Genomic DNA, 16,655 nt, shown 5'->3' with positions numbered 1-16,655 from the left:
CAAGTGGTTTCTGCAGCAGAAATGCAGGTTTCCGTTCATGGTTTACTAGTGCCTGGGTTGTAACAGAAAAGGTGTTTGGACAAAAACAGGAGGGGAAAAAAATATTCATACTTTACTTCTTCCACATTAGACCTGTTCAGGGAATAGAATTCGGAAATCACATAATAAATATGAAACCTGAATGCTTGATTGAGGATCCGCTTTCTTTCTTCACTCTCCAGGATCCAGGGGCATATAGCTGAAAGCTTCTAATGGCATTTGTGAAAGCTTATATAAAGGCCATAAAATGTATTACTTATCAAATATAAGAATCAATAAAGAATATAGTTGACTTGTGGAAAAAAAACTTGCCAATTTTAAAGTGCTCTCTATTCTCTTTAAAAATGAACTTGGAAATTTCTCTTTTTTGTGGGGGGGGGGCACTTTAATCATGACCTTGCTTTGCTTCCGTGTTTTTAATTTCACTGAAATGGAATTTTAGGAAAACGTTTTTCTGGAAATTATTTTTCCTTTCATATACCCAGAATGGGGAGGAAGCCTCTGGCAGAAGTGAGGTTCCGTCGTGCAGATCAGCTGCTTGGCGTGGATGTATACAGACGTGCATCATGGCTCTGTACATCTGCGTTTGGCTGTAGGTAGAAAATCTGTTTTCTTTAAGTAAACCAAACACACGAAAGTTACTCCCTGGAGATGGCGCATTTCCAGGCCAGCAGTGAGGTGGACCAGGAGTACTGTTGTAACAGCAAAGCTGTCTTATCTATCCCATGGCAAAAAGAAGGAAAAAAAACCCAAAATTGCTGTCAAGTCAACTCCAACTCATGGCCACCCCATGTGTGTGAGAGTAGGACTGTGCTCCGTAGGGTTTTCAGCAGCTGATTTTTCAGAAGTAGATCGGCAGGTCTTTCTTCCAAGGCACCTCTGGGTAGACTTGAACTGCCCACTTTTCATTTAGCAGCCAAGCACATTAGCTGTTTATACTACCCAGGTATTCCCATGGGAAATGTACGAGAAATCATTGAAGGACTCGTTCTAGTTCTTTTAACTTCCGGTACAGACAGACAGATATACATGTACTTCTCTTTACCTGGCTGAGGGCAGGCCCCAAATGTCCACATCCAGAAGCCTTTTGATCTTCCCTGTAAGGGTAAGGATGTAGGGAAAGAAATTGTACTTTCTGATATATACCAGTATTCTTCTAGATTCACATGTAGCTGGAAAATGAGCATGCAAACATTTGCATTATTGTGAAATTTTATTACAAAAAAAAAGCACTGTTCTTAAGCCCAGCAATGTTTGCCTAGTGTTCAGCACAGCCAAAACAACTTTCCAGATGGGTTGCATGAAGTCAGCGTCATCCGAGTTTTGTTTTTGCTGGAGAGGTCGTCCGTCACCATACGTCCTTTTTTCATATTTGTCCTGCGAGCTGTGGAAAGCTACAGTCCACTGTTCACTTTTGGCCATTGTACTCTTTCCTCTATGCCAGCAGTGGGTAGGCCTTTTGAAATTTGCCCTTTACCTCTCCTTTCTCTGGGAATTCATTTCCCCCATCCCCCCCATTCTTTTTTCTGATAGTGGATAGTGCTTGAGATTTTCCTGGAAAGGGTGTGATTATCTAAGATTGGATCACCGCCATGCAAAGCAGCTCGAATCTTTGCAGAATGGCAGCTAGCTAACCTAGAGCTGGCCAACTCAGATGAAGTCTTGATCTCCTCACACGTAAACCTTCCTTTACGTGCCATCAATTTAAGAGGACCTCAGAAAACTCAAAAGGAGTGCTTTTTCGAATGGGTCTGTTGGTAACATATGACTTTCCTGTGAATCAGATACACTGAGATGAAAAAAGTTGGAGAACACAATGATTTTTGCTCCTTGGTGTTCATGTCTTTCATATTTATTCCTTACCTTTGACTTGTCCCAGTCGATAGTAGAAGGTCCCAGAAATTTCATTGTGTATAATGTCTGACTTGGCACTAATTTATTTATGGGTCACCTTGGGGTGTCTTTCTTGGCTGCCGTAAAATTCAGTTACACTAATTAGACATAGGTAGATGCCTCAGTCCAGTTGGATCCATAGCCCTGTTCAGCTGCCTCTGCCATTAGTTGGTTCAGTGATACCATTTGGCACCATTTCCCAACACGTTTTCAGGAAATTAGTTTTAAGTTAGACAAGAGCTTGTCTAATACAGCTACTGACGTGAAACCAGTTTCATTACCTTCTCAGGGCATTGGACTTGAGTGAAATGTGTACTTATTTTTCAGCTATAGCGTGTATGCCCTTTGCTTTTCATAACTGTGGGTTTTCCTGATTGCCTCAGTATTCACAGAGGGAGTCGGGCCCAGTCCTCCAGCCAGGCTGGTGGTTCCCTGTGCTCACAGCTAGTTTAGGTGGAGCCTGACTTAAGCAGGGCTGGCCAAAGGTTTTCATCGATGAGCCAGCTCCAGTCGGTTAGCGGTATCTGTGTGGAGCACGGCGTTGAGAAGGATTCTGAAGTCTGGACCCAGTGGGCAGGCTGGCAGCCTTGATGAGTGACATGAGCCCTGAGCGCGCCCGCCCTGCATTTGCTATTCATTCCCACGTAAGTGGAGACCATCACATCTGTGCCTAATGCTCATCCCCAGAGCTCCGAGGCCGGTGGGCACCTCCAGGCCGGCACTGCAGCAGGGGAGGCAGCTCCTTGCCTAGAGCAGCGGCCCTCAGACTTGAGCAGGCATCTGGGTCAGCCGGGCAAGGTGCTCTGGATTTCATATGAGGTCAAGGTCTGTCGTGGAGGGAGAAGCACCCAGAACCAGCAGGCGTGCAGCCCCTGGCTTCCGAGCTCTTGAATTCTGAAGCACAGGGGAATGGTGCGTTTCTCTCCTGCTTTTTTCTCAAGGTGGGTGTTACTGGTGAGGCATAGCAGTGAAGACAGAAAGCCAGAAGCCTCTCTGGCGGGCCCAGCACAGTGATTAGCTTCTGATGAGGGTGGGGTGGGAGGAGAGAATGCCTCTGTCCGGCTCACAACCGCATCCCGGAGGAGGCCGCGGATCGGAACCAGCAGAGTACTGGGCGTGTGGAGGACTGCCACCTTGGTTTCAAGTCTTTGAAACAAGCGGGATGAGATATGATTATTGTCGCCCCAGCTGCTCATCAACCAGGGGAGATTATGCAAAGGACTCATGTCCCATTATTATGACCCATTGTCTCCAAACCCTTTGTTTTTATCATGTAGAGTTTACTCAGGGCGGTAATTTCAGCATTTATTTAACAGGTGGATTTACAGAGCCTGAGTGACGGCGCCAAGAATGGGCTCTGGTGGTCTATTGAGTTGACTGATTGTCCTGTCTCTCTCTTCCAGAGTCTCCAGTATCCAGCAGCAACTGGCCCAGCTTGATAACGAGTCCTGGCCAGGAATGGCCGAGGCTGATAGGGACCGGCTCCAGCTCGTCAAAGAGAAGGAAGCCTTGCTTCAGGAGCTTCAGCTCATCCCTCAGCAGAGGAGGTCGGAGGAAGACGTGGCACGCCTGGAGGAGGAGAAGAGACGCCTGGAGGAGGAGATCCAGCGAGCCCGTGCCACGTCTGTGCAGGGCGCCACGGAAAGGTGGGCCACGCCAGATAGCTTCAGGGCAGGCAGGGACAAGGCTGCCAGGGGGGAGCCTGTTTAAAAACAAACTTAGCCTCCATGTGGCTCTAGAACATTCTTGATTGTCATCAGAGCAGCTACTGCCTGGGGTGTTTCCTTGCCAAGTGGAGGGAAGGCAGAAGGTAGGTAGGAACGTGTGCATCTGGCCTCCTGCTCAGAAGTGGGAGCTGATTGAGAAGGGGAAGGGGCCAGGAAGTACAGGATCACCTACCACTTAACCCACGCACCTTCTTGGTGTAGGTGCTCTGCGCTTTTGCTGGACATCGCCCTCTAGAGGCTCGGTGTCATTGTACTATCCCTCCACACCGCCACTGGAGGCAGCTGGTGGCACAGCTCTAGAACAGGGTGGCTCTGTTGCTAATGGGAAGATTCCTCATTCCTGACATCGCCAGTGTTGCGAAAATCTGCCCTGCTACTTTGATCTCCGCCTTGCTTTTCTGGCTGGGAAAGCATGTTCTTTCTCTGGCAGTAGGAAGCCTGCAGCCTTTGTCGGGCCTGTTTCTGAACGCACCTCCCCTCGCTTGATCTTTGGACTCTTGCACAGCGTGGGAAACATGGAGCCGGCCCAGCGTCTTTTGTCCTCTTGGCGCTGAGCCGTTGGGCCTTTCATCTAGTGCCATGGCTCCTGGCTCCCATTTCCCGGGTGTGATCACGGACTTGGTAGAAGCAGGATCTGCTTTCCATATTGAGGCGTTGTCAGAAGCTTATCTGTGGCCATCTGTGGAGCTTTGTAGCGTTCCCTCCCCCCTTATCAGTTAATATACTGGCTCCTTAAAATTCAGCTTATTATCATGATTATAAGCTGTACCATGGGAGCAGTCAGTGATGGTGCGGTAGTGGAATTCTCGCCTTCCATGCGGGAGACCAGGCTTCCATTCCGAGCCAGTGCACCTCACGCACAGCCACCACCTGTCTGTCAGTGGAGGCTTGCACGTTGCTAGGATGCTGAACAGGTTTCAGCAGAGCTTCCAGACTAAGATGAACTAGGAAGAAAGGCCTGGAGATTGACTTCCAAAAATCAGCCTGTGAAAACTCTATGGATCACAATGATCTGGGGATGGCACAGGACCAGACAATGTTTCATTCCATTGTGCATGAGGTCGCCATGAGTCAGGGGCCGACTCAGTGGCAGCTAACAACAACAGCAAGCTGTATCTATATGAGCGTTATCTACATAGAATTTAGTAGTCACCTGAATTATTTTATCCATACACATGCCCTTATAGCTATTATTTAATCAAACTGTATGATGTTCTTCCTTATTCATTGAGGGTTATTTATGCTTGGATCTTCCTTGTCAGTCTTTACGGTAGACGGGTCTGTGTCACACTATTAGGGATTAAATGTCAGTGTTGGCGGTAAGTGATGGTGTTTCAAGAGCCCAGTTCATAGTAACAGGCAGAGTGAATTTTATTTTTGTTCAACGATGAGTCATATTTTGCTTTCAGTCACAATTTATACACATCCACCCAATGTATTAGACTTTATCTTTTCATCATCTATTAGCTTATTTTTATACTCTTCTTCATAGCATTGGTTCCTAATATTCTTTGGCGTTTTATTCCTTTGAAGTAGGAACACAAGGCCATCTACTTTTGGTTTGGGCCCTGGCTAGTGTTTTGCCAGGAAATGGTCTGTATCCTTGTATTAGTTTCCTCGGCTGCCATAATAAAGTACCACCAACTGGGTGGCTTATAAGAACAGAAATGTATTCTTTCACAGTTCTGGAGGCCAGAAGTCCTAAATTAGGGTGTTGGCCACGTTGATTCCTTCTGAGAGCTCTAAGGGGGAACCTGTTCCATGGCTCTCTCCTAGTTTCTAGTGACAGCCAACAATCCTTGGCGTTCCTTGGCGTGTAAATGCATCTTTACGTGGCCACCAACTCTCTGTCTCTGTGTCTTTTCTCTTTTATAAGGACACCACTCAGATTAAGACCCACTCTACTCCAGTATGACTTCATGGTAACTAATAACATCTTCAGAGACTCTTATTTCCAAACAGTCACATTCACAAGTACAGGGGTTAGGACTTCAACATATCTTTTTGGGGGATGCAATTTAATCTGTAACAATCCCTTTTTCTTTTTAGTTGGAAAAATGTGTACAAAAGTTAGGCAGATATTTTAAGATTCCTCTTTTTATAGGACAATCAACTAGAAATCACAGCAGCTTGCATCCCAGATAGGTTTGAGACCTCTCAGTAATTGATGATCCGGCTTTATGTGAGTGTCCCCACCCCTGTTTGGTAGGGAAATCACCTTTTTAGGCATTGACAACTTTCAGAATAACCAGCATGAAATTAGATGTGGCTGACTTGCTCTGCCTCTTTCTGAAATGCACCTGCTCAGTAGAATGACAGATGTGACATCTTGAATAGAAGTCGATGATTTGTTCTCAACATATTTTCAATAAGGATAAAACAATCTGAAAACAAGTCATGGTTGATTAATCAAGGACAATCGAAAATCAATGTCCCACACATATGAGTGATTGTGTATGTGTGCACACGTGCACACACATGCATGTGTCATACATGTAAATGGAAGGAGACAGAAGGAGTGGCTGGATTTGGTGGTGGGCTGGAGATCTTGCCCTGTTCACTCGAGAGTGGAGCCAGTTTTCGGTAAGAACTCAATTTCGATCCTGTTGATTTTGCATTTGAGATCATAGAATTCGGATTGGGTTGGAATTTATGCAGAAGTGTTAAGAAAAACATTAACAGCTTTGTTCTGGGCATGCGTAAATTCCAGGCAACAGGTCACTTTTAGGGACTGGCTGCTGTTTGCTGTAGGACGTGCTCTGCTGAGGTCGTCCCTGCCCTGGAATTCTCTCTGAATTAAGAGGGTTCCTGTGGTTGGGAAGGTGCAGTACTGACAGTGGAGAATTGGCAGTTGAATTTCTTGTTATGAAAACATACTTGCTCTCTGAAATCCACCAACTTGCTGTTTTCTTACCTATAGGATTCTACTTCAGGAGAAAAGAAATTGTCTACTTATGCAGCTGGAAGAAGCTACCCGCTTAAAGTCCTATCTCCAGTCTCAGCTAAAGAGGTTGGTTACTTTAAAAGAGGAAATGATACTTTATTATTGTGTTACGATGACATTTCCATGGACTTCGTAATTCACTTTCGCTTAGATTTTCTCCCCTTGCAACTTGGAACCTGAGGTGGTATAAATGCAGAATGGAAGAATGGAAAAGTGGATGAGTGGTATTTTTTTAAGATACGTGATTCAACGACTATGAGAGTTGAATTCAGAATAACCAGTGTGAAGTCACATTTGTCTGAGCATTTTGATAATCTAATTCACAGCTTTGGAAGTATCTATTTCTATCCACATATATGTACATGTACATTTTTATTTTGGGATTTTTTTTAAAGGGTATGAATATTTTAAAAATAAGTGAAGTTCGATGCTCAATAACAGCTCATGTCTTAAGCACTTACTATAATGTGAAGTATGACATTAAAGGCTTTCTGTGTCTTATATTCTCAGCTATTCCTCCTAACAGTATCATGAGATAGGAACGGTTATTACCCCAGTCCTGGTGACAAAATGGGAGACTCGGAGAGGTTAACTAACTTGACCTAGTGTACTCAGCTTGTGCGGCCTGGACTTGAACTCAGGCACTCATGCTCCGGAGTCCTTGATTTTAACCCCTGCTCTATACTGACAGGAGCCCTGGTGACGCAGTGGTTAAGAGCTCAGGCTGCTAACCAAAAGGTTGGCAGTTCGAATCCACCAACTGTTCCTGGGAAACCCTATGGGGCAGTTCTACTCTGTCCTAGAGGGTTGCTATGAGTCGGGATCGACTTGATGGCAACGAGTTTGTTTGTTTTCTCTACTGACATTAAAAAGAAACAAGGGAAATATTAATGAAGGTACATAAACATACGCATAGGGGTTTTAAAAATCCTCCAGTTGATGGGAGCCTGAGGCTGGATTTTGTTCCCTCATGGAACAGACTAGAAGCTCTTGACACCGGTCTCCGGGCTGGTTTGCTCAGACCGTGGCCTCTCTCATTTCAGCCTGTCCGCCAGCACCCTGACAGTGTCCTCGGGGAGCAGCCGTGGCTCGCTGGCCTCCAGCCGCGGCTCACTGGCCTCCAGCCGGGGCTCCCTGAGCTCCATCAGCTTCACCGACATCTATGGCTTGCCACAGTATGAGAAACCCGATGCCGACGGTGGCCAGCTTTTGCGCTTCGACCTAATTCCCTTTGACTCCCTGGGACGAGATGCCCCTTTCTCTGATTCCCCTGGACCCTCTGGCTTCAACAAGCAGAGGCGGTCCCTGGACACGCCCCAGTCCCTGGCTTCCTTGTCCTCCCGCTCCTCCCTGTCCTCCCTGTCTCCCCCGAGCTCACCTCTGGACACGCCCTTCCTCTCGGTCTCGAGGGACTCTCCTTTGGCCCAGATGGCAGATGGCTTTGAGGTGCCAGGCTTGGGCGCGCTAGACAGACTGCGGGCCCAGGCCTCTGCTCTGGGAGATGAAGAGCTGCAGGGAACAGCGTCCCTTCAGCCACACGGATTCCCTGGCGACGGGGAAGGATCGCGTGATCGAGGACCTCAGCTGGCCTGCGCTCCTGCAGGTGGAAGTAAGTATCGATAAGGCATGTGGCTTGTCACAGTCCTAGGAAGAAAGATATAAAATTCAGGGAAGAAAACGTGTGCAACTGCATTGAGGCTGGCTGGCATTTCCATTATCTCGTGAGCTTTACATTTAGTAAGATAGATAGGATTAGAAAGAGTACAAACCTGCGCTAGTCTGCAGAGTTTCATTGTGGGGCTTTCCGCAGCTGGAAAGATAATGTCAACTGGCAAAGTAGTCTCTCCCACATATTTGGCTTGTTGTCAGAAAGTACTTGCTTGTTGAGTATAAGCTAAGAACCACACAATATTCCACGTTCAGGGGATGATAAGGATGTAATAGGGCCTTAATGAGCTCTGCAGGATGTGTACCAAGATGGAACATTCCGTGTGTGCCCATTGAAGAGCAGCATGCAAGCTGGGGTCTGGTTGTAGCTGAGCTGATATCTCTACATCCTTTTCAACTGGGAGCAATACTGCCATCACCCCTCCCCACCCCGAGGACATTAGGCAATGTCTGGAGACATTTTTGTTTATCACAACTGGGTGAAGGGAGGATGCCGCTGGCGTTTCGTGGGTAGAGGCCAGAGATGCGGCTAACCACCCTGCAGTGCACAGGACAGCCCCTCACAACGAAGAATGATCCAATCCTAAATGTCAGTAGTGCCAACGCTGAAAGAACCTGGGAACCTACTGTGGAGTAGTTTAACACAAAGGGTCAAAATAAAACTTGGATAAAAAAACCAGTGTGGTAGAGTGGAAACCACTTCAGACTAGAAGTTTGGAGACCGGGGTTCTATTCCCTGCCCTGTTGACTAGCTGGCTGTGTGACCTTGAGCTTGAGGTATCCCTTCACTCATCCAAGTCTTGGCTTCCCCATCTTTGAACAAGGTGGTCTTTATGGTCCCTTGTGTTGATGACCATTCTGTTACCCGTGAGTTACATATATGCTAGGAGTCCCTGTTAACACTTGGATATTTAACCAGAGACCTGTCCTGTTCTGAGGCAGCACCAGGCTTTTCTAGCTCTGTTATTTGGCGTCTTCCTCTCTGTGTTTGCAAACACAACTTTCATGTCCCCAGATACGCTGGTTCTGTAATTCATGTATCCAGGGACGCTTCATTCGCTGGGTTCTGCTTCATACGCACAGGTTCTTTCCTCCATGTTTACGCCTTTCATTTAAAACAGAAAATACACACCAAGGACTGGATTGCACATCCGTCATCACTTAAGTTTATTTTCCTCCTAACCCCTTTTTCCCTCTTATGCCAACTTTTCTTTAAAGGTTGAGATACGAGAATATCAATTCAATCTGGCCACCAGAAAATCAAGACAGGGAACAAGGGACGCTTTGGGCCAGGGGAAAGACAGGGTGTGAAGGAGAAGAACTGACTTAATTTCTAATCATTGATTTCTTGTTCTTCCCCTTCCCACTCTGTGGCCGACTCCATAATGGGCCAAACGGCTTAGTCAGGTATTTGCTTATGCTACGTTTTGATACTGCCACCTGGTGGTGGACTCCTGCATGCCATTGTCAGTTGTGTCCTTTTTACAAACTGGAAATGATTGACTCAGGTAACAGGTCCTGTTGGGCACTCCCAGAGGGCTGGGTTGGGTAACAAGCTTCAGGCATGGACACAGGGTGACTTCTTGCCCCCCTTGGTGCTTACAGGAACACTGGAGCCCAGAGTTATTGAAGCTTCGCAAAGTCTGAGAGGGTCTTAGTGCTTATCATGCCACTCCTTCCCGTTTATCGATGCCTAAGGTCAAATTGTTCCCTCCAACTTTTCCATCTTGCCAGGGACAGTGCTGTTCACATGTGACCCCAGGCAAGTTTCTGTCACATTTTAACCAGACCACTTGCCGTCGAGTCAACTCTGACTCATGGCAGCCCCATGTGTGTCAGGGTAGAACTGCACTCCATAGGGTTGTCAGTGGCTGGTTTTTTGGAAGTAGATCACCAGGCCTTTCTTCTGAGGTGCCTCTGGGTGGACTCAAACCTCCAGCCTTTTTGGTTAGCAGCCAAGCATGTTAACCATTTGCATCACCCCGGAGAGCGTATCACATTTTAGTAAGAGAAAATTCAAACCTCAACCAAACTTACAAGGCAAGCACATTGAATGATTTCTTCCATTGTGTTGTCAGTCGGGGTGGGGGTGGGGGGATGGTGGGCAGGCCCAGTGGGAAAATCGACCGTAGGCTTTAACGTTTTCATTTTTTAGTACACTTTTGTCTTCCCTGGATTTTAAAAGTCGAATGTGTCATGATTTTGAAATACTTCTCTATTTTCATCAACCCGTTAGTATTTGCTAATCTAAATCTATAAAAAACCTTGACTTTTCTTGTCTATTTCTTGACATTTTTATTATATTTTCTGTTTAAAATTATTGGCTTCAATTCTGCAGTTTTTTCACTTGGTGCTTTTTTTTTCAATCTTGTTTCTCATGCGGCCCGACAGAAACATTCACTGTAAGTGACCTTGGAATTACCGTTCACCTCTGTTGGTTAGGCTGTGAATGCGTCTTTGTGTAGTGGATAAATTTCTTTCTTACGGCTGGGATATGGCGGAGACGAGCGTATTGTATAGCTCTACTGTGCTGTAGCTTATCAACTGTTATTGCTACTGTTACTGTTGTTCTTTCTACATTGTTATTCATGATGGCTGCTAAAGTTGTATGAGAACTTTTTGAAAAGCTTTAACTGTTTATGTATTTTTTCCCCAGAATTTCTTGGCGTTCATTATGTTAACACAGAATCTGACAGCTTTGCCCACGATGTGATTTTCCTTATATTTTCTTCCTTTTTATCAAGCACTGTTGATGTCCTTAGGTCTCAGTGTTGGTCTGTCTCTATGTCTGTCTGTCTTTAATGATAAAAAGGTCAGCGAGCTTGAAAATGCAGGTTGGGAGGAGTATCCATTCCTTGCTTCCTTTGCCTTGCTCCCCAGGGCCGACCTGGCTGCACTGAAACTTCAGACTGGAGTCTGGGTGTGTAGTGTGGTTTACATGGGTACCTTTTGCTCACCCCGGGCTCAGCTGGAAGTATCCTTGAGTCACCTCCTGCTCCCAGGTGCTCTGTGAGCTCGCTGACTGAGCCTGGGCTCATTGAAGATTAAGTCCTTACTTTCCTGTCTCTTCATCATCTTCCATTGTGATGAGAGAGAAATGGCCTCTGAGTTCCACCATCTGGTGAACTGGAGCTGCTTGGGCTTTGCCCCATTGTTATTTCCTAAAACAAAACCAGCTGCCAGCAAGTCAACTCCGACTCATGGTGACCCCATGTATGCAGAGTAGAACTGTGCTCCATAGGGTTTTCAATGGCTGATGTATTGGTAGATCACCAGGCATTTCTTCCGAGGTGCTTCCGGGTAGACTCAAACCGTCAACCTTTTGGTTGGCAGCCAAGCGCGTTAACTGTACCATCCAGGGACTCCATTATTCTCTTCTTGTTGTTGTCAGGTGCCGTCGAGTCAGTTCCGACTCATAGCGACCCAATAGGACGGAGTAGAACTGCCCCATAGGTTTCCGAGGAGCAGCTGGATTTGAACTACCGACCTTTTGGGTAGCCATCGAGCTCTTAACATTATTCTGTTAGAGGAGTGTAAAGCTCTGTCTAGGAACTATGGCCAGTTTCAGGACTGGGAGTGGAAACACTGATCAGTTTTGTTTGCTGGGGATCAATGCAGCTGGCGGTATGTTCTGTTGGCAACCAGGAACTTTGCACGTGGCTAAGTTGAAGAAAACAGCTGGACTTAGGAGATCTGACTACGGTTGGAGCCCCAGGGCGTCTGGGCAGCCCAGAAGGGCCCCAGCTTCTCGTTCCTGGCTGACCAGGGGAGGAGGCGGCCACCGCTGGGCTTTCCTCCGGGGGTTGCATTGCAGAAGTTAACATTTTTATCTCTGAGTGAAACTGTGAGACCACATGCCACAGCCCCATCCTGTTGTTTGTTTTGTGCAGTGTTTAACATGTTGCTTGTATTTAATCAGTGTGAATAAGAATTTGGTTGGAAAGAGGGCTGATTGTATGCTTGGCCGTTTCCCTCAATTTAGGGATCCAGTTACAGAGCTCACATAGCCTAAGAAAAGTACAGAGGTACCAGAGGGACATGTATTGTGACCAGACGACATCATGAGCACATTTCCAAGCTGAATATTTTGGTTCTATTTTCTAAGCAAGCACACCTCTCTGTAAAACGGTTGAGACTCCTGCATACATATTCATGTTTAGCATAGGAAGATAATATACATGTTTTTACTAAAAGGAGCTGGTTCGTGTGAGTGAAAGGCTAGAAGAAGTTGTTGAAATGCTAAAAAGAAAAATGTCAATGCTTATCTTTGGCTCTTGATTAAAGTAGATATGAAACGTACACATAAGCTGCCTAGTAATGGTAGTGTTGTCACCCCAGGAAGCAATTCTGGAGGGGAGTCTGGCCCCAGGGCTGCTAGAGGCGATATTGCAGTCTGAAGTCCCCCAGCCTCTTCCCTGTGACCACAGATCCCCAAAGAAATGCTTTCAAAGGCATCCCGGTAGAAATGGATGATCTGTGCTCGACTGTATCCTGTGACTTGAGGGCCACTGAATTTTGTTAGGACTTATTTGGATCATTAAAAAAATTTTTTTTTCTGATTATAAAAGCAATGTATGTTTATTGTATAAAATATGAACAATACCGCACAGCATAAAGAAGAAAATGCTATGTTCCACCCCGCAGAGGGAGCAACTGCCGTTAACCATTTGGGGACATCTCTCTTGGCCTTTCGGTTCTGCCATTCTGTCTTAAAGTGCATTGTGAAGGGGCTTACCCACCAGCATTGAACATTGTGTGTGCTCATTAAGGAGGTGAAAAGATATTTATGATTCCAAGTGTCTTAGGCTGGGTTCTGTAGAGAAGCAAAACCAGTGAACATATATATGCATGTATATATATAGAGAGAGAGAGAAAGAGGTTTATCTCAGGGAAATGGCTCACATGGTTGTAGAGGTTGGCAAGTTCCAAGTCCATGGGGTCAGGCGTCAGGCTGGAGGCTTCTCCTGAGTCATGTAGCTGCAGGAGCTGACGAACCAAGATCGGCAGATCAGACGGCAGACTGCTGGCTAACGGACTGCAGAGGCTGACGAATCCAAGATCAGCAGGTAAGATGGCAGGCTGCTGGCTCACAGGCTGCGGAGGCCAATGAATCCCAAGACCGGCAGGCAGTACAGCAGGCCGCAGGCTCAAGTCCCAAGAACCAGAGGTTAGACGATGACAAGCCGGCTGCAGGATCCAGAGTGAGCAAGAGCCAGCAAGCTTTGCTAAAACGTCCATATATATTGGATGCATGCCACACCCCTGAGGAAACTCCCTGTACAATTGATTGGCTGATCCCATCAGATCACATCATGGAGGTGATTACATTATATCACAAAATGGAGGATAACTATATCATTACATAATTGCCAAATTACATCATTACATAACTGCCAAACTACATAATTATATAGCTGCCAAATCACTGAGAATCATGGCCCACCCAAGTTGATACGTAATCTTAACCATCACACCAAGTGTCTTTCCAAAGAATTTAAAGAGCTTTTAAAGAAGTAGGCAAAGGTGCATTTCTTCAGTTTTTCAGTATTAAAAAAAGATTGGGTGCCGTGTATTTAGAAATATGCCCATATCTATAATGGCATGTCTCTGGAACACTTGGTAACCTCTTATGTGTCTCTTATTTATAGCAGTGACTCTTCGAGAAGATGGCGCCAAGAGGTTGGAGAGGAGAGCACGTCGTGTCTCTGCGTGCCTCTCGGATTATTCGCTAGCCAGCGACAGCGGGGTGTTTGAACCTTTAACCAAAAGGTCAGAAGCTGATCTTATTAGTTCCCTCACCCTGACCAGACTTACTACACCGTTACTGTTAAGTATTGAACCAAAAGGACACTACTGAGATTTGTACGTATTGAAACTTTGTTACTCTATCTGGGAGCAGGATGTTTTATAAGCTTGTTTCAACTGTGATAGATTGGACTTTAGAAAGCGGAAGAGCAAACTCTGTTGGATTCTGTGTGGTGTTTGGTGACTGGCTCAGGTTTGTAGTTTTAGGAAGATTTCTTTCTCTCTGGCCTTGGTGGGTACAAGACTCAGTAGAGCTGGAAAAGGAGAATCAGTGTACGAGAGACCTGCTTTTCTAGAACGAACATTAATTAGAAATGAATCTCCTCCCTCCCTTCCATAGCTATAGGAAGCATTTTGCAATGACAAAACAGCTTTTGGGATTTTGTGCTTTATTTTGATTTGATATTTTTGACGTCATTTGTTTCATTGGACATTAGTAAATCTCAGGTATCTATAAGGCATCTCACTTATTGCAAACTTCTAAAAGTTGTTTGGAACTTTACCCTGAATAGCACACGTGATTTTGAAAGGAATGCAAAGTTATTTTCTAAAAAAAGAAAAAGAAAACAGTTTGCCAGCAGGTTACCCAATAAGCTATGTCATGGGTCATGGATCCAGGCACCTGTTGTGCCCTTTCAGACATGTAGTGAGTTTACTTCTATGGCAGTTTAATAAGGCCCTTCTAAGTAAGACAAGAACACTCTTTTGACATGAGAGCGCTTCACCAAAATCTGCATTAATCACTGCTGCTTGCCATAAACCTGGGTGAATTTCCAATGGTGTGTAGGAATGAAGATGCCGAGGAGGCTGCATACAGCGAGGCTTGCAGTAACGGAGAGCCCCAGATCCACGTGGGATTTTTGTGAGTACAGAAGACTCCTTCCCTGTTGGTCTCAAAGGCAATCTGTAGATTGTAGTGCTCCTTGCCAGGGTCCCTCTTTATACGCCCAGCAATTCACACCTCCATGGAGGGGGCAATCCTGGGTGCTGCCCCCATCCTTGATACTCCCAGGACCACTGCAGCTGGTCTTCGGTGAGAGGGCAGAGGTGGCGGTAAGGAGCGATGGTGGACCAGCCACCCCAGTGCCATCTTTCAGCACTGAGATTCAAAGCTGGAACTGTCACCTCATGCTGCAGGGCATTAGGTGGCTGCAGTGCCATGGGTACCAAAAGCCTCCAGAGAAGTCTGACTCTTTGGGGAAAATGGTCATATGTTTCTGCCAGGAGTTGATTCCATTCATGACAACACAGATAGCGAGTCCCTTCCCCACATACCCAGAGCAGATCACCAGGTGATTTGCAACAGGACACTTTTGGGTTTCTAATTACAGTCTCAGGAAAGGCCACGATCAGTGATGACCACACTAGCAAGGCACAGTGTTCCTGTGCCAGGAGTTTTCCTTTGCTCACTCTTGTTAGTCCAGTGCAGGGTTTCTCCCCCTCGACACTGTTGACATTTGGGGCTGGATCATTCTATGGTGGAGGCTGTCCTGTGTGCTGTAAAGTGTTGAGCAGCATCCCTGGCCTATGCCCACTAGATGCCAGTAGCACCCCCTCCTCCCTGGTTTCGGCAACCAGAATATCTCCAGACATCGCCAGTACCCCCTGGAAGGCATAATCACCCCCTTTGGAGGGCCACTGCTCTAGTTCAATCAGAAGGGTTTCTCCACCGTGGAGGATTTGCAGTTGGTGAATTAGCGTTTCCTTCTCTAGGCACGATAACAGCAGCGAATGTCTGCTCGTCAATGTGCTCCAGCTGAAGAACTTTGCTGGGCTGGGTGTGAAAGAAGACTGCAAAATGTAAGCTCAGGGCCGGCGAGGGCTGGGTCGTGTTCCTCAGAGAGTGGGGGGCGTGCCCAGCTGATGGTGTCCTGTCTCAGTCTCTTGTTAGACAACACAGCCCACTGGCCTGTTCTGCTTGTCAGTTTTGCAGGTGAAAAGATGATTTTGGAACCTGAATTTGTAAAACACCAGGGAAGGTCCGTTTGCAATCTAAAGCATTGTAAATTTTGAAGAGTCTAGTGTATTATTTCGGACAGACCCGGCTAGTTCTGTGCTGTGGGACAGGACTCTAAGGAATGCTCCACTGCAGCATTTGGGCTTAAAATACCCTTCCTGGTTCCAAGGCTGGGTTGGTGCTGATGGAGCCATGATGTGTGTTAAAAGGCCTCTGGGTGACTCCACAACAAAAAGACAAACCAACCCAATCAAAAAATGGGCAAAGGACTTGAGTAGACATTTCATCAAAGAAGATACACAAATGGCCAAGAAGCACACGAAAAGTTGTTCAACATCGTTAGTCATTAGGAAAATGCAAATCAAAACCACAATGAGATACCACTTCTCACCCACTAAGATTGCTATGATCAGAAAAAAGAAAATAACAAGTGTTGGCGAGGATGTGGAGAAATTGGAACCCTCATCCATTGCTTGGTGGGAATGTAAAATGGTGCAGTCGCTGTGGAAAATAGTATGGCAGTTCCTCAAAAGGTTAAACATAGAATTTCCATATGACCCAAGCAATTCCACTCCTAGGTATATACCCAAGAGACTTGAAAGCAAGAACTCAGATACTTGTA

General features: G+C 46.1%; 1 protein-coding gene across 1 annotated transcript in view; it reads left to right on the top strand.

Annotated features, from left to right (window-relative positions):
* The window catches only part of WWC3 (WWC family member 3), a 128,624-nt gene that overhangs the window by 96,120 nt on the left and 15,849 nt on the right, over window positions 1-16,655 (top strand). Inside the window, exons 9-14 of the mRNA XM_023740717.1 lie at window positions 3,336-3,578; window positions 6,580-6,669; window positions 7,647-8,212; window positions 13,920-14,040; window positions 14,864-14,938; window positions 15,790-15,876. Of these exons, the coding sequence (XP_023596485.1) occupies window positions 3,336-3,578; window positions 6,580-6,669; window positions 7,647-8,212; window positions 13,920-14,040; window positions 14,864-14,938; window positions 15,790-15,876 (1,182 nt within the window). The remainder of the gene's footprint in view (window positions 1-3,335; window positions 3,579-6,579; window positions 6,670-7,646; window positions 8,213-13,919; window positions 14,041-14,863; window positions 14,939-15,789; window positions 15,877-16,655) is intronic.

Source organism: Trichechus manatus, unplaced genomic scaffold (genome assembly GCF_000243295.1).
Source record: "Trichechus manatus latirostris isolate Lorelei unplaced genomic scaffold, TriManLat1.0 scaffold00162, whole genome shotgun sequence".
Taxonomy (NCBI): domain Eukaryota; kingdom Metazoa; phylum Chordata; class Mammalia; order Sirenia; family Trichechidae; genus Trichechus; species Trichechus manatus.
Note: the sequence above shows the minus strand (reverse complement) of the source record. Positions and strands in the feature narration are given on the sequence as shown.